This window comes from Danio aesculapii, chromosome 12, assembly GCF_903798145.1.
Source record: "Danio aesculapii chromosome 12, fDanAes4.1, whole genome shotgun sequence".
Taxonomy (NCBI): Eukaryota; Metazoa; Chordata; class Actinopteri; order Cypriniformes; family Danionidae; genus Danio; species Danio aesculapii.
This window is the reverse complement of record NC_079446.1, coordinates 15,146,032-15,168,107: the sequence shown is the minus strand read 5'-3', so window position 1 is coordinate 15,168,107 and position 22,076 is coordinate 15,146,032. Positions and strand designations below refer to the sequence as shown.

Here is a 22,076-nt window from a genome sequence, read left to right as displayed (position 1 = left end):
AGTAATATATAATAATAATCATTTTTATTTTGCACTTTAGTAAGGTTTAACAAATTGGTAAAATTATAGAAAATACTTTTAAGAGCCATTTATATTGAAGTTGATATTTCAGTCACACCATGTTGGTGTTTCGTAACATCTAATTTTTACATCACCCAACACTCAACCCCCAACCTGGAGGACCAGGACATACACAGATATACTACAGACAATTTTGCGATTCGAAAATATAAGCTTCTTTTGATTTATGGTATTTTAGGATAGGACAATATTTGTTAAAGACAGAACTATTTGAAAATCTGAGGGGTTTAAAAAAATATTGAGAAAATCACCTTTAAAGTTGCCCAAATAAAGTTTTTAGCAAATGCATATTACTAATAAGTTTTCTAAATATAATCACTATAGAAAATTGACAAATTGAATTAGTTTGGCATAAAAAAATCCATATTTAAGACACACACAATGTATTTTTGGCTATTCCTGCAAATGTACAAGTGCAACTTAAGATTTGTTTTGTGGTGCAGGGTCTAACATTTCAACAATGTGCAGTGCAGTCTTAAGTAAATACATCAAGTTTTGTTATAATCACATATGTCTTGTTAAATTCTAATACTGAATCTGCACAATGCTCAGTGTATTGCCTATGCACTGTTAGATGCAGCAGATCGTATGTGTTATGAAAAGCTGAACATTGAGGGCACAGAGCGTGGCAACTGCGGTCAGGACAGCAGCTCACACAGCTGGATTCAGTGCAATAAACAGTGAGTAAGAAAATAACCTTTCATAACCTGTTCAGTGGTTTTATTTGTCTCTTTGCTGCCCTGTAAAAAATTATATGACAGTCATGATGTTTTTATATTACTTTAACTTATTTTAATAAACTATTCCGATCTCAACAAAATTGTTTAAGTTTTATATGGTTTAACTTAATATTTTTAGTCAATTTGACTAATGTAAGTTGAGATGACTATACATTTTTGGCGGTAAAAGCTCTTCATTAATTAATTCTCATTAATTAACATTAATTCTCTTTCATTAACAAACATTAGTTCTCTTTCCTCCTCATCTATATACAGTAGCACTATTAATTATGTCTGTGTTTATTCACAGGGATGTACTGTGTGGATTTTTATTGTGCACTAATATCACGGTGAAACCACGGTATGGAGACTTGCATGGAGAAAGCACAAGTCTCACCATCTACCATCAGAACAAGTACCTGGATTGTCGGTAAATGCATCAATTTGGTTTTGGGGTGTTATTGAGGTAGGAATAATTGACAACCGGTGATTAAATGATTGAAAAGCAATGCAATTATCAATTATTCTGTTAAATACCCTCATTTAGACACTGTAAGACATTGTTCAGATATTAGTATTAATAACCTTAATTTGACCAGGTAAGTCAATTGAGAACCAGTTCTCATTTACAATAACCTGGCCAAGAGGCAACACAAAATGTTTTATATACAGCATTATTACACATTGAAGTTTATCTCTAAGCAAAAGCTGCATCATGCTTTTGCGTTGTTGACTGACTTGATTTCAAGTTACATTTGACATAACCCCATACTATGACAGACCCTGGCTTTTAGACTTGTCGCTGGTAACAGTCTGGATGATCCTTTTCTTCTTTCATTCGGAGCACACGGCGTTCATTTCTCCCAAAGAAATACCTGAAATGTCTGACCACAATTCACGTTTTCACTGTGTGATGGTCCATCTCAGATGCCTCCAAGCTCAGAGAAATCGACGCCACTTCTGGACACTGTTAACATAGGAGTTTTTTTGGCACAGTACAGTTTTCACTTGCATTTGTCGATGTAACTATGTATTGTGGTACTTGACAAAATTTTGCCAAAGTAGTCCTGAGCCCATATGGTGGTATCGCTTATAAATGAATGTCGATTCTTGATGCAGTGCTGCAGGGACTTGAGATCATGGTTGTTCAGCTTAGGCTTGCACCCTTGTCCTTTACACACTGAAATTCCTCCAGATTTCTTGAGTCTTTAAACTGTTATGTACTTTTGAAGGTGTGACCATCCATATTTTGTATTATATGTTTTTGTGTGTGACACTGAGCTGTTATTTGTGTGTTCAGTGGTGGCCATGCAGTGCTAGAGGATGGCACTGATCTTGGGTATGTGGAGGATGGCACACCTTGTGGTCCTAATATGATGTGCCTAGACCATCGCTGTTTGCCGGTCACCACCTTTAACCTGTCATCCTGTCCCGGGTCATCCTTCTCTCTTGTGTGCTCTGATCATGGGGTAAGCTGCTCATCTAATATCACACTCACTTATTGTACTGTCTGTTTTGTGATAACTGTTTTGCGGTCTACACATTAAATTGTTGTACAACCTCAAAAGAATTAAAGTTCTGTCATTGTTTTCCATACACTGAAAGTGTATGTGAATTAACATTTTAAACCATCAAAAAGTACATTAAGAACCTTACGGTTGTGCAATATGTAAGAATTTACATAGAAGAAAATATTCAAAAACTACTAGAACATGGCATGTTTTATATTTTGTCAATGTGTGTACTTTGATTATTCAAAATGTTTCTAACAATGTTTAAAGGTGCCATATAATGAAAATATGGATATACCTAAGCATAGCTAAATAATAATAGTTTATCACATAGAAATTACATACCATAGGCTTCAAGCACCATTGGTTCCTCTTTCTCGTGTAAGTCTTTTGTTGTGTAAAAACTCCAGTGAAAAACAGGCCAATCAGAACAAAACTCTGATGGTCCACACTGTATCATTAATATGCATGCCCCAGGCTTGTATTATACCATGCATTTGGGACTCTTGTAAATGAAACCAATATTATAGAGCTCTTGGGTAGAGACCTGCATGGGACTAAAATTTTTCACCTGATCCCAAAGAGACCCGTAAATGTGCTTCCGACCGAACTTATTTGTTATTTCAAAATGAGACCTGAACCCGTGCAGACCTGAGAAATGCCTTACATGACCACATACCCAACTAAGCCGAGAATCCTGATGACCATTTAAAATATGGACCTCTTCTAATCACATCAATTAACAAAATTAGGGGAAAACGTATAAATTTACTTAGCGCCCTCTGAAAGGCATAAGGTCTGTTTAATGTTGTGTTCACACCAGATGCGGATAACGTGTCAATCGCACGTGATTTACATGTTAAGTCAATACAAAGATGCGAATAGACTGCTATTAGATGCGAATGAGGCGTCGCGAATGACGCGATTCACCAGAAAACAGTTCATCAAACTTGATCAGAAAGAGAGTTGGCATGCTGTGTTCATGCACAAAAAAACCCTTTAATGTGGCTGAATTACAACAATTCTGCAAAGATGAGTGGGTCAAAATTTCTCCACAGTGCTGTAACAGACTCATTGTAAGTTATCGAAAATGCTTGAATCTAGTTGATAAGTGTGGCCCAACCAGTTATTAGAATTGAGGGGGAACCCTTTTTAACACAGAGCTATGTAGTTTTGTATTTGTTTTCCCTTAATAATAAAAACCTTTCATTTCAAAACTACATGATGTTAACTTGTGTTATCTATGACTAATATTTAAATTAGTTTGATGATCTGAAACATTAAAGTGTGACAAACATGAAAAAAAGAAATCAGTAAGGTGGCAAACACTTTTTCACACCACTTTATATTTATTATAAAATATACATCATAACAAATCTTTTAGATCCAACAGTATGCAGAATACACTCATTTGCCTCTCTTATTTGACACCAATTCAGATTTTCAGATGATTAAAAAAGGCTTATATTCTAGAAAATTAATTATTATTATTATTATCATTTAATTATCAGTCATCTTTACTTCTCATTGACTCATCAACAGTTAGTGCAGATAATTTACTGTAGTAATTCGAGCAGACTTTTTTCTTTTTTTCACTTATCTAGACATTCCCTTCTTCTTTTTCAGACGTGCAGTAATGAAGTAAAGTGTATCTGTGACTCAGACTACACCGGGAAGGATTGCAGTGTATATGACCCCATTCCAGACCCCCAGCCTCCAGATGGTCCTGAAAAGTACAAAGGTTCATAACACATTTAGTCACTCTAGAGTTGGGCCTTTGCTCTCTTTGTTTATGTTTGGAATGACATACTAAAATGTTCAGTAGTTGTACTACTTGCTAATTTAACTAACTTACAAGGAGTTGCAACCTTGTGTATTTATTTAGTGTATACACCAGACATCCCACCCTGCAAAAACTCATTTCAGGTAGTGAGTACATGTTCTTGACAAGCGATCAGATATGTGGTCGTAGCCTGCAAAAGTGGCAGCTCCAATGACAGCAGTGATAGAGGTACTTTAGTACTCTAGAACTACTGCACTATTTGTGTAATTTAAGGCTAATTATATCACCACATCTGATATACTCTGCTGCTCTTGTTTGCTCCTGTGAGTGTTTTCTCTCGTGCATCCATAATTTCCAGGATAATGTCGCACCAGGCAGCTACTTTATATTTGGGGGACTCCCGGAGCATCTGGGAGAGGTGTGATGTCTTGTGAATACACACAAACACACACACAATAATGAACAAGGCAATAATATTACATATGAATATACAGAAATAAAATTGAAATACATAGAGTACAGGTGTAAATAAGTTTATTTTAACATTGTATGCAAATTTGAGACATTTCTCTGATAAAAGGATTGGTAAAGATCACAGATTAAATCTGAAACAAACTGTAATTTCAGAAAAATATTCCAATATTGGAGAACTTGCAAACTCCAAGGCCAAATCCAGGACTTTCTTGCAATGTTAAGAAGCTTGGCCAATGAATGTATAGAAGTTGCAAACTACAGTACCAAATTGTGTTTTAGAATGGACTTCTCAAAAAAACTGCATACTTTAATCATTTGTCCATGCATGTTTGGAACACATATGGAGCCAGATCAGTCTCAAAAATAATACATTTATAAAATAAAAATCATACATTCACAACACAATTCACATTCACAAAATCCAATATGTAAGGTCCGAACACGATTCATTAGTACCCAAATAAATTTCATTCATTCATTCATTTTCTTTTTGGCTCAGTCTCTTTATTAATCAGGGGTCACCACAGCGAAATGAACTGTCAACTTATTCAGCATATATTTTTGCAAACATGCAAACCCTACATAGAAATGCCAACTGGCCCAGCCAGGGCTCAAACCAGCGACCTCCTTGCTGTGAGGCAATTGTGCTACCCACTGCAACACCATGCTGCCCAAATCCAATTTATAAATTCAAAAAACAATTAAAAAATACCCAAATACAATTCGTAAATTCAAAAAAACAATTAAAAAATATGTAAATCCAATTTGTAAGTTCCAAACACGATTCAAAAATACCCAAATCCAATTCATAAATTTAAAAAAATGATTAAAAAAATACCCAAACACAATTCAGAAATTCAAAAAACTATTCAAAAATAAGTAAATCCAATTTGTTTGTTCAAAATACGATTAAAAAATATGTAAATCTAATTTGTATGTTCAAAACACGATTAAAAAATACCCAAATACAATTTGTAAATTCAAAAAACATTTAAAAAAATATCCGAATTCAATTTGCATTCCAAAAAATGATAAAAAAATACGTAAACCCAATTCGCAAATTAAAAACACAATTTAAAAATACTTAGAGCCAATTCGTAATTATAAAAAACACTATTCAAAAATACACAAATCCAATTACAGTTTTTTTCAATTGTTTTGCCACAAATTTCAGAACCCTGATGTCCATTTTTAAAACTCTAGACACAAAACTTTAACACAAAACATGCTGCATTCATTATCTTAAAGAAGTCTTACATTTCAGGATCATTGGTTCACATGATCCTTTTATCATACAAATACTACAGGAACAGAACTTTAGATCACCAGCACACAAGATGCACATCGTTTAACAATTTTTAACAATCATTAAATAATGTTGTTTAAAATATAAGATACAGGTTTCATTATGGTTTATACATAAGTGAAGAGGGAACAATACAGACAGTGGATACACTGAACTAGTTTTATTCATTCCATCATAATGTAGGTTTACTGTAATTTTTTTCTCACTGCACATCCCCATATAGAAAGCTGATATATGGCATGATATGGCAACATATGCAAATTACAATTGGATTCCACATACTGTATATAAAATCTCATAATAGTCAATAAATTATTTACATTTTTTTCAACCATATCATACGTTTGTGTGTGTGTGCGTGCATGCGTGCGTGTGTGCGTGTGTGTTCATATACAGCAATATGGACACCTATACAAATTATAGGTAATATATTTGTAGGGGTAAAATATGTAACATAATAGATAATATATTTACGTAACATATAGGTACATATTTATAATTTTAAAAGTTTAAAATTATATAAAATATTTTATATTTGTAAAAATCATATGAACTGTTATGTCACAAATGTAATTTGCATATATTTCTATATATCAGAAATCTATTTTGGGATCTGTGTTTCCATCAGTCTGGTCTTGTGGATTTGGCCACAGGTTCTCCTCTACATCACAGTGGTGTTTTCATTACTCAAAAATCTTGGAAAGACCCTTCTGTCAATGTGAATCCAGGCCTGACATTAGCCTGCTGTGGTTGGGCTTTCTTACATGTCTGTAAAAGTGGTACATGGAACAAAGAAACCATAAATATGGAATAAAAATAAATAAAGATGAAATCTATAGATAATGTAGTCCAGTTTGTTCATATTCAGTGGTAACTTATGTCATTTGATCTATCCTGAAACTATCATCATCTAATCATGTTATATTGTACATCAGTTTCCACGCATCAAGAGTAATGCAACAGTTATTTTTCATTTTGAGTGCTTGTATCAGTTGATAATAACACCACGTTAAGTAAATGAATACGCATTTATTTCAAATGTAATGTTTGAGTAGCATTTTGAAATGGGATAAATTTGATGTTTATTGTAATCTATTGAAAAGGTGATCTTAGTTCAATGAACAAAGAATCTTTGACTTGTGTGTATTGTATCCAACCATTTAAAAAAAGAGTTAAGAGATTTGCAAAAATGTGCAATTTTGGCAATAGTTGTGAATTTTGTGTCTAGAGTTTTGAAAATTGACAGCGGAGTTCTGAAATTTGTGGCAAAACAATTGTAAAAAACTGTAATAAGTTCAAACCACAATTCATAAATATGAAAAAGGAAGTCCGTGAATTCAAAACATGATTCATAAATACACGAATCCAATTCATTTGGCAAAAATCTTAGATTTTTACTGTTGAGTTGATGAATTGTGTGTTTACAGATGTACAAATTGGATTTTGTAAATGTGAATTGTGCTGTGCATGTATGAATTTTATTTTGTAAATGTATTATTTTTAGATGATCTGGCTCCATAAACACGTCCTTAAATCAAAGAAGTATAAAAACAGTACCCACAATAACACAAATCAACATAGTTTGTACAGCATCACCTTTTCTCTGTATATTCTGTATATTCCCCTGAGACCTTCATTCATCATTGGAACACAAATTAAGATATTTTAGATAAATCAGAGAGCTGTCTCTTCGTTGCTATACAGCAATGGTCCTTAGATATTCAAAGCTCAGAAAAAGAAACAAAAAATTGGAAAAACATTCTATGTGACTTAAGTGGTTCAATGGTAGAAATCACACAAAGTGGTGTGTGATTACTATAAGCAAAATGCCTATTGTGTGTTGCACTGCAGACTCTAATGGCAATACGTCATATTCACCATAGAAAACAAAAACGCGGAAGATATAGGCAAAGTCGTACTTCCTATTTTTTGGTGAACATAAGTGTTCTTGTAGTTCTGTGTGATTACGGTTTAACCACCAAAGTCCCATGGAATGTTTTGACAATGTTTTTGGCTCTGAATGTCTTGTGATTATTGCTGTATATGTAGGATGAGAGATCTCTCGGATTTAATAAATAATATTTTAATTTGTGAAGATGAACAAAGGTACCAGGGAATTGAAATTAATTGAGGGTGAGTAAATAAAAACACAATGCAATTTTCATTTTTTGGGGGAACTAATCCTTTAATAATAATTAATTAGCTAAACCTGTAAGGACACCAGATAAATTGATTCACCCAGCCAAGTCAAATTGCCTGAATGAGCTACTGTAGCAGTTCAGGTTGGGAGCTCTAGTCAGAGCTGATGATCACTGATGTACGCAGTGAGCATGGTGCAACTCTTACCTGACTCCCAGGTGGGAGTCTAAACATAGCCTTGGACAATCAAATGTGTCAAGCAAATACTTGATAAAGAGATGGAAGAATTGACTGGATTCATTACTGATATATAGATTACATAATTAAGTTGGATGGAGCTGTTTCTATCTGATTAAAAAATAAATTAATAACTCTAATTGGGGGTTTGGTTTCCGAACCATTGTCATATATGCGTTTTAGAAATAAACAGTCTCAGATAATTGGACAGACTAACATAAAATTTTGTTTCACAAAAGAATACAGATATTTAGGAGCTGTCAATCAATCAATCTTTTAGGTTACTTATCAGGTTCTCTATTAGAGGTCAATGAAAAAGCACATTTACCACAAGATGCCACCGCCTTCTACTCCAGAAAGCATCATTCTTGTTCTCTGTCCGTCAACAGGTCCAAGTGGTACAAACATCATCATTGGCTCTATAGCAGGAGCGATACTATTGGCAGCTATAGTACTTGGAGGAACAGGCTGGGGCTTCAAGTAAGACACATAAAATTGATTTAAACACATTCAAGAAATTAATTTAAGTAGCTTTAATATATTTCTCTCAATTAATTATTAGTGAAAAAAACAAAAACAAATCAGCCTTGGTAGTAAAAGTATTTCTAAAAAACATTTTTATTAAAATATCTTGAGATTCTTGAGAAGCAAACAAAACAACAATACCAGAGGCCTTTTCCTCTAGATTAGCTGTCCAGCCAGTTAAATTTCTGTTTAGTTTGCACCAATTCTGGGATTTAGGTACCATGAAGGTAGCTCAGCTCATCTCAGCTGCTCCATAATACCATGACAAGAAAAAGTAATTAAAGTCAAGCTGCATTCATGTTACCTAAAATTGAAACTTAACTGGCTAGCCAGCTAAACCTAATTCATGATACAGGCCCCAGATAGTGACACATTTTGTTTTAAGTTTCAGAAATGTACAGTACTCCTACACATTAAATTGTGTTAAGTGCAACATGTACTGATGATACTGTAGATACTGATCATTCTGATTAAATGCATATCAAGCTGCTTGTACACTCACCGGCCACTTTATTAGGTACACCTGTCCAACTGCTCGTTAATGCAAATTTCTAATCAGCCAATCACATGGCAGCAACTCAATGCATTTAGGCATGTAGAAATGGTCAAGACGATCTGCTGCAAACCGAGTATCAGAAAGGTGATTTAAATTACTTTAAACAAGGCATGGTTGTTGGTGCCAGACGGGCTGGTCTGTGTATTCAGAAACTGCTGATCTACTGGGATATTCATGCACAACCATCGCTAGGGTTTACAGAGAATGGTCCAAAGAAAAGAAAATATCCAGTGAGCGGCAGTTCTGTGGTCGCAAATGCCTTGTTGATGCCAGAGGTCAGAGGAGAATGGCCAGATTCAAATAACCACTCGTTACAACCAAGGTATGCAGAAGAGCACCTCTGAACGCACAATACTTCGAACCTTGAGGAGGATAGGCTAACGCAGCAGAAGACCACACCGTGGGCCACTCCTGTTAGCAAATAACAGAAAACTGAGGCTACAATTCACATAGGCTCACTAAAATTGGACAATAGAACATTAGAAAAACATTGCATGGTCTGATGAGTCTTGATATTTTCACACTTTGGGCCCATTAGTACCAATTAAGCATCATGTCAACGCCACAGCCTACCTGAGTATTGTTGCTGACCATGTCCAACCCTTTATGATCACAGTGTACTCATCTTCTGATAGCTATTTACAGCAGGATAACGTGCCATGTCATAAAGCGCAAATCATCTCAGACTGGATTCTTGAACATGACAATAAGTTCACTGTACTCAAATGGCCTTCACAGTCACCAGATCTCAATTCAATGGAGCACTTTTGGGTTGTGGTGGAACGGGAGATTTGCATTATATATGTGCAGCCAACAAATCTGCAGCAACTGTGTGATGCTATCATGTCAGTATGGACCAAAATCTCTGAGGAATATTTCCACTGCTTTGTTGAATCTATGCCACAAAGGATTAAGGCAGTTCTGAAGGCAAAAGGGGGTCCAACCCAGTACTAGTAAAGAGTACCCAATAAAGTGAGTGTACGGTGAGTGTACGTCGACTGCATAGGAGATTTGGGCTGTCCCTTTGCAGTGCACAGATATAGTGCTAATGACAAAATTCACATAACTTACACTTGAACGCATATCCTCTAATGCACATAAAAAACAAAAATAAACTTTAGTGTTTATTAGGATGTGTCTTTATAAAAAAGAATGTAATATTATAGTGTTGCATCACAGTATTTATTGTGACAGTATCTTTTTCATCTTAACTAATGAAGTCTTATTCTCTGTCTGTTTTGTTTATTGAAAACAGAAATATCCGAAGAGGAAGGTATGACTCTGCCCAACAAGACATGATGTGATGGCATAAACCATATCCATCTCCCTCATATTACACCGTTTTCTGTGTCTTTGTTTGCCCAGTTAGTTTCTGTTTTGTTTTATTTAAAAAGGTTTGCGATACGTTTATTATCATTTTAGTACATTCATCAATATAAATCACTTTTAATTTCATACTTGATGTGCGTAATGATGATACTAACATTATATTATGTATCTTTTTGTATAAAAATAGAAGTTTAGAGTGTATTTATTGTTGCAGTTGGGTCCATAAATATTTGGACATTGACACAATTCTAACATTTTTGGCTCTATACACTAACACAATTAATTTGAAATGAAATGAAAACTGTCAGGTTTAATTTCAGGGTATTTAGGTGTAGGAATCAGGTAAACATATATGAATTACAACAGTTTGCATATGTGCCTCCCACTTTTTAAGGAACCAAAAGTAATTGGACAGAATAATAATCATAAATCAAACTTTCACTTTTTAATACTTGGTTGCAAATCCTTTGCAGTCAATTTCAGCCTGAAGTCTAGAACGCATAGACATCACCAGATGCTGGGTTTCACTCCTGGTGGTGCTCTGCCAGGCCTCTACAGCTCCTGTTTGTTCTAGGCACATTTTCCCTTCAGTTTTGTCTTCAGCAAGTGATTGACTTAGCCGTTGAATAACATTCCACTTCTTTCCCTTCAAAAACTCTTTGGTTGCTTTTGCAGTATGCTTTAGGTCATTCTCCATCTGCACTGTGAAGCGCCGTCCAGTGAGTTCTGAATTATTTGACTTAATATAAGCAGAAAATATTGCCTGAAACACTCCAGAATTCATCTTGCTATTTTTGTCAGCAGTCACATCATCAATAAATACAAGACAACCAGTTCCATTGACAGCCATAAATGTCCACGCCATGTCACTACTATCACCATGCTTCCCTGCTTAGGATCATGAGCAGTTCCTTTCCTTCTCCATACTCTTCTCTTCCCATCACTCTGCTACAAGTTAATCTTGATCTTATCGGTTCATAGGATGTTGTTCCAGCACTGTAAAGGCTCCAATCTGGCCTTCCTGTTTTTGAGGCTCACCAGTTGTTTACATCTTGTGGTGAACCCACTATTTTCACTCTGGTGTAGTCTTCTCTTGATTGTTGACTCTGACAAACATACACCTACCTCCTGGACAGTGTTCTTGATCTGGCCAACTGTTGGAAAGGGTCTTCGCCAGGGAAAGAATTCTTTGTTCATCCACCGCAGTTGTTTTCCGTGGTCTTCCAGGTCTTTTTGGTGTTGCTGAGCTCACTGGTGCATTTTTTCTTTTTATGAATGTTCCAAACAGTTGTTTTGGCCATGCCTTATGTTTTTGCCATCTCTCTGATGGGTTTGTTTTGTTTTTAGTCTAATGATGGCTTGCTTGACTGATAGTGACAGCTATTTGTATCTCATCTTGAGAAATGACAGTAACAGATTCCAAATGCAAATAGCACACTTGAAATGAACTCTGGTACCCTTTTATCTGCTCATTGTAACTAGAGTAATGAGGGAATAACACATACCTGCCCATGGAACAGCTTAGAAGCCAGTTATCCAATTACTTTTAGGACCCTTAACAAGTGGGAAGCACATATGCAAACTGTTGTAATTCCTACAGCGTTCACCTGATTTGGATGTAAATACCCTTAAATTAAAGCTGACAGTCTGGTAGTAAAAGCACATCTTGTTAATTTCATTGAATTCAGTGTTGGTGTATAGGGCCAAAAATGTCGATGTCCAAACATTTATGGACCTAACTGTGTTATATTTTACTTTTCTGCTCATTGCTGACAATTATTCAGCCTCTTCTACAAATACTGAAATAATTGGAAAAGCCAGGAAAGACCTCTCTTACAGCCTCCATCTGTGGTAACTTAGATATGCAACAAATGCAAAAAAAAACTCAGATCTATTTTTATCAATGTTTTATTGTTGTTGTTTATAACTAGCTCTGTGTTTTTCTTTGGTTGGTAAACATATTTGATTTTGCCAAGTGCTTGCATAATAACTAACTAGCAGCTAATAACTGAGGCATTTGCATTCATGCTAAATAAATAAATACACAAACACAATTCATTTGCTGGCCACGCAGTGGCGCAGTAGGTAGTGCTGTCGCCTCACAGCAAGGTCACTGGTTCTAGCCTCGGCTGGGTCAGTTGGCATTCCTGTGTGGAGTTTGCGTGTTCTCCCTGCGTTCACGTGGGTTTCCTTCAGGTGCTCCGGTTTCCCCCACAGTCCAAAGACATGTGGAACAGGTGAATTGTGTAGGCTAAATTGTCTGTAGTGAATGAGTGTGTGTGGATGTTTCCCAGAGGGCATCCGCTGCATAAAAACATGCTGGATAAGTTGGAGGTTCATTCCGCTGTGTTGACCCCAGATTAATAAAGGGACTAAGTCAAAAATAAAATCAATGAATGAATGTTATGCAGCATATTATATTATATTATATTATATTATATTATATTACTGTAATTGTAATATTACTTTTAATGTAATGCTGCTGTTGTGTCAATGTCAGTGTTTTAATATGAATGCTTGAAAATTTGAATGCATGCAAATTCTCATTCCTTCTATGTGGTACCTTTAGGTGTTGGTTTTCTAGAATTAGTTTCATAAAAGCATAATTAGGGACCCTTGGCATTTAAATAATATAATTGCTTCTATGATTGCTTATTTAGGAGATAAATAAACAGTCTAAACTGCAATGCACAGCTAATTGTATCATTTAACAAATTGTTTCTCCGTCTATTTCCTCCTTTTCTTTTTCTTTCCTCAGATCTGGAGGGGGATAAAGCATGTCATCTGCTCTTCTGTGCATCTGCACTGTGTTCTTTAAACTTTGAGGGAAACAGAAGAAACTCCAGATGTCTTCCACTCTCTCACCAAACTTCAGTGTCACTCTCTCTTGTCTTTCCACTTCCTGTTACTGCCTGTCACCTGTTGCCTAGAAACACTTCAATACATCCCATGGTAACATTCTTTAACTGATTACGATTCCAATGATGTTACTTTTTAATGAGTGGTTTTGCCCTTTAAACCAAGCACAAAAAATGAAAAGTCATAATTTACTTATGTCGTTTGGTTGTCATTGACGGAACAAAAAAAACAGAGGTGTTGTTTAGAAAGTTCATATTGTTGATTTCCAAAAAATGGACCAAAAACATCATCAAGATCCGCGTTGTGTTCTCTATGGCACCTTAGGTATCAAGATGCATCACGTCAGGTAAATAAATCAAGAATTTCAGTTAGAAAAAAGGTCACTACATTTAAGACAGACATCAAGATTACTATGCATAATCCTTTTAAACATTTTAAATGCTAAAATGTTATCATTTTAAGTACCCCTATATTTTTCCATAGAGATCTTCCCCAAAGATCCCCAAAAAGGAAATTCATCTCTGAATATTTATGGATGTCCCATTGGGAATCCAAAAGCAATGTACTCTCTTAGAATGGAATGTCTGTTAGCATTCCATGTTTACCCTCATATATTAGTCTAATATCTATAATCATGCTGCTTTTATGATTATCCATAATAGTGCATAAAAACCATGCATAACCATATGAATGTACTTTTACATGATAAAAAAAGGCATTGCTTGTATGTTCAATGTAGTTATAGATTTCATCAGCACATATCTGAGGAAAACTCGGTAATTTTAGTATTATATACAGTTGAAGTCAAAATGATTAGCCCTCATGTGATTTTTTTTCTTTTCTTTTACAAATATTTGCCAAATTATGTTTAACAAAGCAAGGAATTTTTCACAGTATTTGCTATAATATTTTTTCGTCTGGAGAAAGTCTTACTTGTTTTATTTAAGCTAGAATAAAAGCAGTTTTTAATATTTAAAAGAACATTTTAAGGTCAATATTATAATCCCCCTTTTTTCTCTCGATTGTCTACAGAACAAACCACTGTTATACAATGATTTGCCTAATTACCCTAAATTGACCTGGTTAAGCCTTTAAACTGCACTTTAAGCTGAATACTAATATCTTGAAAAATATCTAGTAAAATATTATGTACCATCATCATGGCCAAGATAAAATAAATCCGTTATTAGAAATGAGTTATTAAAACTATTATGTTTAGAAATGTGTTAAAAATTAAAAAACAGACACTGGGGAAAAATATAAGGGGGGTTGGAGTGGGGATGGGAGTAATAATTCTGACTTCAAATGTATATATATATATAATTTATATGTGGGACACTGTTTGAATCGACTGAACTGAAGATATGTATATAATGTACTGTATATGACAGCACTATATTGCCCTTTGACTGTATAAATTACTAACACAGTCAGATTTAAGCACAAAAGTACATTTTTAGGGTCAAGGGTTAATACAGCTGAAATACAGTTAAACCATGCCGAAAACAACACCACAAGTCACTTTTCCAGTCATTTTTGTTATAATAATCTTATCCACTTAGCTTTCATAGCTTTGAGTGATGTGACCGGAGCAGAGACCTGAAGGGCAAAGCTGTGGTACAGACCTGTCAAGTTTTCAGTAGTTTTAGATATGTCGCAGATACTTTATATAAATTATATTAATCCCATATAAATTATTTCTACACTAATTAAATCCCCCAAATAAATTTACATTTTTGGTAAACTATCCCTTTCAAGTCTCTGTAAATGACAAAATCCTATGATAATTATCCTTCAGGACATTTTAGTGGGAAAACTAGTTTGCCCACTTAATAATAATCCTGACTAAATTAGAATGATGTACTATAATAAAACAATTTAATATTCAACTCTACATAGTCAAAGTTAAGAGCGTCAAAATGGGAGTTTATATATACATATATAACTAATATTTTGACACTTGTCTTGTGTAAGCTAACCTGCTAACTATAGCTCTTATGTCAACACAGGCTCATTGTGAAAATGTACCCCTGTATGCATTTCTGGAGATCGCAATTTATGTAGCCAGAGTACGTATGGCTGCATTTTTCTGTAAATCGAATCCTACAGGGTGGTATGACGCCATTCCTTTTCGCGCTAGCAGCTGACCACTTACCACTTTATGGATGGCTTTGCTGCTGTTACCAGTTGTCCAGTGGCGTACAGTGTATGTTGGCGGACTTTAGACACAGAGAGGAGTTGACCATTATGACAGGGTTCGAGTCCGACAAAGAACGGTTCCAGAAAGCAGGTAAGAAAAAAAAAATAAACCAAAAAATTAAATAAACAACTAAATAACAGGGTGGGAATGTGGTAAAATGTGGTAAAAATCGGGGCTTTTCTTTTTCTGGATTTCTTTTCAAAACACTGGTTTAGGGAAGTGGGTGTATGCTGGTCAATCGGTTCTTTTAAAAACTATCGGTTGGGTTTAGGGAAGGGTAGATTAACGCGAGAACAGCAGTCGCAAATGGCACTCGTGAGAGAAATTTTAAATCTCAAAAAGGTACAAAGCAGCCTCTGGTGGATTCACAAAAAACCAAAGATGCAAAAAAAAGTACCTTCTGGGATGTATTTGGTACTCTCCAGAAATGTATATAGGGGTACATTTTCAGAATGAGCCTGGATTGTCTTATTTCCAATCTGTAAGTCATGATGGTGACCCATTCATGTGTAAATAATGAAGCTATACTGAATAATGTTTAAGAGACTGAAGGGTCGTACAAACCGGGACGCTTTTCATTTGCGTTTATCATCAGCATTTTTTTTAGATGTTTTTCCGGATTCAAACCCAAGTGATTTTCACTGGCTACACAATTTTAAGCTTCTGACACCCACTTGTAACACAGAAGAAGAAGACAGAAAGTTGACCCACTTGTTGTTAAAGTTACTGGCGATTCGAACAAGTATGGATGGTTTAAGTAGCAGCTCCAGCTCTAGCAATGAAGAAATGATTATTGTTCACCAGTGCAAGCAGCTTCACGTTCATATCGCCTCTGGGCATCTTCTTCAATGTGTGCTCGCATTGAAAGTTTTGAACTTGAGCGCCTCCAAGTGTGGTTTACTGTAACTTCAGCAGCTCTTTGCAAGTGAACAAAAGTGCCAATCTGATTGGTGGAGAAGGTTTTGATGCAGTGCGTCAAAACAAAAAAAACAAAACAAAAAAAAAACGAGCATAAGGCATTTCTTAGTAAAAAAATGACGTGTTTACACCTGCCGCTTTGTGCATTGATGTGCTCGTTCACATTGGCGCCCTTTCTTTAGTCACGAGGCGTTAAACGTCAACGGAAAACGCAAGCAAAAAGCGTCCCGGTTTGCACAGGCCTTGAGACTGGCAGCAGAATATTTGCAGAATACACCTTTTTATACAATTGCTTCCTTAAGAATTTTCTTTTCGACTTTCAAAAATGAACAAAAGTACTGTAATAAAGGAACGAGCCAGTTACTGAAATGAAGTGAGTTAGTACACAGTGGATACTTCGATTTTAACAGAGTTTTAAAAATGTTTTAGAGTGTCTATAAATTATCGGCAGAAATGTGTGTGCTTTTCATACCATACATCTGTTCTCAAGTTTGAAAATATTGTCTCATCATTTAATAACTAAAGTATCCCCGTAAACTTTTATTTAAGCAGAAACAAGTAATGGTTAATTAGCAATATTTGTAGTTTTCTAAAATTTTCATGTGCCTTCAGCAAAGATACATTCACCAATGATCAGCCTGTTTCAAAGGTTTCTTTAATGGTAGGCATGCTCATGAAATGTTATCAAACGTACACATAATGGAACATGTGAGACTTATGGTCCATATTAATGTATTTATTTATATAAATTATGTAACAATTGGATTTATGATCACTTATTCTCTGATATGTAAATATATCCTTTAAAAACACAATCACATATCTACACCAAATATAAAGCAGATGAGTTTCCAAAGAAAGACACAAATTCTTTTTCTTGTTTTCTATCTATTTTTTGGATGAAACACCACTGGAACCATGTTGTAGTACAATCCAGATTATAATACCTTGAGCCCTGTTTTCAGGCAACTGATAGCTTGAGTTGCATGCTTTTCAACCTCTGTTGACAAACCATGAACTTGATAGTTGCTGAGAGGAATTATTAAGGACAATCTAGTAGCTGATAATGTATTTGAAATATATTGCCTTCAGTCACATTCCAACATTTCATTCAAATCACTGTGTATTTCATTCACTGAGTTTCAGTGTTTTAGCAGTTTTGGTGTGAATTTTAATCTATAGATTTCTATGTCTAAAGAGTTATTGTGGAAATATTATACTTTGTAATGGTTTTCAAACTATTTGATTATTAGATTAAATGACATCTCAGTGAGAGTGATATCAGGTTCAGCTAAAGCTCACTGCAAATAAGAATTTTCCTCAATGATGCAACACTATCTTATTTCCAGTGGTTTGTTATGAACATTTAAATCAGTTAGCACTGTGGTAGGGGCAACAAACATCCTAGATAAATAAATTCTTTCCATGATTTGCTTGATTATTGTTGTATTACAATGAACAGGCTGCCAAATCAAAGCTTGTTTTTTAAGGAAGGTTTCACTAATATTTTGGGGGAGACTTTCTCAGAATGTATCATCGACAATAACAGCAACAGAGCAGAACTATTTTTTTTTCAGGATTATTATAATTGTCTGTATGCAAAGGTCTAAATGTATTTGTAACACACACACACACACACACACACACACACACACACACACAAAACAAAATGTACTAGACACAATTTTTGTCATGATTTGTCAAATTTCACAAATACGAGTATCTACTGTGTATCAATATGTAGTTATAAAACTTCAAGAGTAGCAATGTTTTATTGTATATTTGTGTATAATAACAACTGCCATCAAAAAAAAAAAAAAAACAAGTATTCCTGGAGAAATGTCTTCCGGGGTGTGAGACTGTGTGTAAATATTGTAATAGCTCACTTGAAGCTTAAACTAATGAATGGAAGAGAGGCAGACACATTATTGATTTTGTCCTCTTCTCAGTTGCCATATAAAAATTGATTCTACTCAGCATGCGTGAGTGAAATGTTGAAAACAACTCATTTCTTTTTTTTCATTTTTTTGTGATTCTCAGAGATGAGATGCATTGTAATTTGTTTTCTTAAAAAACACTAGGAATGTTGACAAAACTTGCAAGTAATGAAGCTTAAATAAATAAAGACTTGAACATTTATTGCATTGTTTTTAATAAACTATTTTAAGTATGTGGAAAAAGTTACCTTTCTGTAGTCCCTCTCAGCTTTTCTTGCGGCGTTCTTTACTGAAAAAAAAATTACATTTGGTATTTATTCAAACTGCTTATTTAAAATGAGCTCAAACAATTATATTCTTAAGGGTTTTTGGGACAACCTAATTGTTTTATGTTCAATCAACTTAAAATTATGTTAACTTAATCGATTTGTATTGGGACAACATGAAGGAATTTTGTAGAATACTAATAAATTATTTAGCAATGTGCATTTTCCAAAGTAGCTTTTTCAAGGAACACTCCACTTTTTTTTTGAATAAGGCTAATTTTATAAGTCGCAGCAGCTGAATTTTACCATTTTTAAAACCATTCAGCCTATGTCCTGGTCTGGAGACATAGATATTTACATTAACTGTTGCCAACACTAACATCGAATGTACAAACGTTCTGGAATACAACTTTATTAACAAGAGGGGATTTCTCGATTAAACAATCTTCTCGTTACCAGCTGCTTACATTGCTGAGACAGGAAAACACGGCTGTAAATCTCACTGTTGCACAAACTGCCACAGACTTCTACAAAAGATTGCAGTTCTTGAAACAAAGTTACTTGTGATCCGACCAGAACTGCCGAATCACACAGGACCACTTCATCGTGGACCCTCACAGCATACAGTCGGTGAGTCCCGTAAATCTACTCCAGCTATAATTTTGAGCACAGAAAATCTCTGATTGCTGAGAGAAGAACTTTGATTGTTGGAGATTCAATAATAAGAAGTTTTAAGTGCAGAGCTACAATGACATACTGCTTCCCTCATGCAACAGTTTCTGATGTAAACAAAGAACTTGAGGAAATTCCGAAGAAGCACAAGACTGCAAAACGGATTATTATCCATGGGGGAAGAATAATATTTCGAGGGAGCAGTCAGAACTGCTCAACAGAGATTTCTGTGAACTCTTGGAAACAGTTGAAAGATTGAAAATTTTTCCATTCATCAGTGGACCACTCCCTGCAAGAGGGACAAATATGTTTTCACGGCTTCTTGGTCTAAATGCATGGCTGCAGAAAACGTATCAAAAAATGACTGAATTTCATTGACAACTTCAATCTCTTTTGGAATCAAAGACAACTGTTTACATCAGACGGCCTTCATCCAAACAAACTAGGTGCAAAAGTGCTAAAGGACAATATCTATTTTTCCCTCCATCATCCATTGGCTGCATGTACCACTAAAATCAACCCAACTGGCACACACACCCCTAGTAAATGTCCAAATGACCACAGGACTTCAAATAAACTCCTGAGTGGATTTGTGATTGACGCATCTCACAAGGACAGTGATAACGCCATGCAGCCAAAACAACCACTGCTCACAGACACATTGCCTAGCTGGGCCACTCAAGGACATTAACCGAGTTGTTGTGAAGCCACTCCATTGATATTTGGCGGTGTGCTTTGGTCATTGTCCTGCTGGAAGATGAACCGCCGCCCCAATCTGAGGTCAAGAGCACTCTGAAGCAGGTTTTCATTCAGGATGTCTCTGTACATTGCTGCATTCATCTTTCCCTCTAGTTTTTCAGTTCCTGCTGCTGAAAAACATCCCCACAGCTGCCACCACCATGCTTCACTGTAAGGATGGTATTAGCTTGGTGAGGAGCGGTGCCTGGTTTTCTCCAAACGTAATACCTGGAATTCACTCCAAAAGGTTTAATTTTAGTCTCATCAGACCAGAGAATTTTGATGGTCTGAGAAGCTCTAGGAAAAGTCCTGGTGGTTCCGAACACCTTCCACTTACGGATGATGGAGGCCATTGTGCTCATTGGAACTTTCAGAGCTGCAAAGAGTTTTCTGTAACCTTCCCCATTCTTGTGTCTCGAGACAATACTGTTCAATTCCTTTATCTTCATGCTTGGTTTGTGCTTTGACATGCACTGTCAACCCTGGGACCTTATATAGACAGGTGTATGCCTTTTCAAATCATGTTTAATCAACTGAATTTACCACAGGTGACCTCCAATTAAGCTGCTGAATCATCTCAAGAATGATCAGTGGAAACAGAATGTACCTGAGCTCAATTTAGAGCTTCACGGCAAAGGCTGTAAATACTTGTATACATGTGATTTTTCAGGGTTTTTATTTTTAATAAATTTGCAACAATTTCAAAAACTCTTTTTTCACATTGTCATTATGGGGTATTGTGTGTAGAATTTTGAGGAAATTAATGAATTTAATTCATTTTGGAACAAGGCTGTAACATAAAAAAGTGAAGCGCTATGAATATTTTATGGATGCACTGTACATTGTTTGCTGATTTTATTCAACAAAAATAGCATAAGCCTAGAATTTAGTGCAAGTTTGTGCTACTTTGCCTTATGGTCAGTGCAGTAAGTGACTGTTTTATCCTCAATAATGTTACTTGTTTAGCACAAAAGTTTGTAACATACAAAAACGTAAAAAAATGAAATCTTACATATGAAATGTAATGCCTTTTTGCTTTGTTTTCTTTGTTTGCTCGTTACTACACCCATACACCACTAAAGTCATCATCTTCAGATTGGCTTTAGTCTGGAATAGACCAGTTGAATGAAATTTGTCCAGGAAGCACTGTACAAATGTCGCAGGTCTATTGACAGACATCCCAAGTCACCCGGAAGTTCCGGTAATCTTCTGCAAATCCATAGGAACTCCCGGATGCCTGCAAATAAATTATAATCTCCCAGAAATCGTGTGTCCCCCCCCAACCCTTCCCCCCGGTCCTCAAATACGTCATGCACCATTCTCCAATGCATCCCTCCCTGCTCTTCAGATCCGTTGCACGCAATTTTATTCATGCTAAGAAATTTCTTAACCCAAAGCCAATTAATGTTTAGAATGTTAACTTAATTTCATTTATGTTTTTTTTCTATAGTGCTTTTACAATGTAGATTGTGTTAAAGCAGCTTAACATAGAAGTTCTAGTAAATTGAAACTGCTTCAGTCCAGTTCAGATGTTCAGTTTAGTTCAGTTCAGTGGAATATAAATGTCACAGCTGAAAGTCCAAACACTGAAGAGCAAATCCAATGATGCACAGCTTCACAAGTCCCAAACCAAGCAAGCCAGTGGCAAGGAACAAACTTCACCAGTTGAGGAAAATGAAGGAAAAAAGCTAGAGAAAAACCAGGCTCAGTTGTGCATGACCATTTCTCCTTTGGCCAAAATAGAGCTGCAGTCTAGGTGCCGGAGGCTTGAGAACAATGTATGTCCATCGTGAAGAAGCTGCAGGTCTGAGTAGGTCACCAGTGGG

General features: G+C 35.5%; 1 protein-coding gene across 1 annotated transcript in view; it reads left to right on the top strand.

Annotated features, from left to right (window-relative positions):
- adam11 (ADAM metallopeptidase domain 11) overlaps positions 1-18,287 on the top strand; it is a 76,429-nt gene extending 58,142 nt beyond the window's left edge. The window contains exons 21-27 of the mRNA XM_056469521.1: positions 656-761; positions 1,111-1,230; positions 2,101-2,269; positions 3,938-4,052; positions 8,640-8,730; positions 10,587-10,604; positions 13,419-18,287. Coding sequence (XP_056325496.1) covers positions 656-761; positions 1,111-1,230; positions 2,101-2,269; positions 3,938-4,052; positions 8,640-8,730; positions 10,587-10,604; positions 13,419-13,434 — 635 coding nt within the window. The 3' untranslated portion in view covers positions 13,435-18,287. The remainder of the gene's footprint in view (positions 1-655; positions 762-1,110; positions 1,231-2,100; positions 2,270-3,937; positions 4,053-8,639; positions 8,731-10,586; positions 10,605-13,418) is intronic.
- Positions 18,288-22,076: the final 3,789 nt, after the last annotated feature.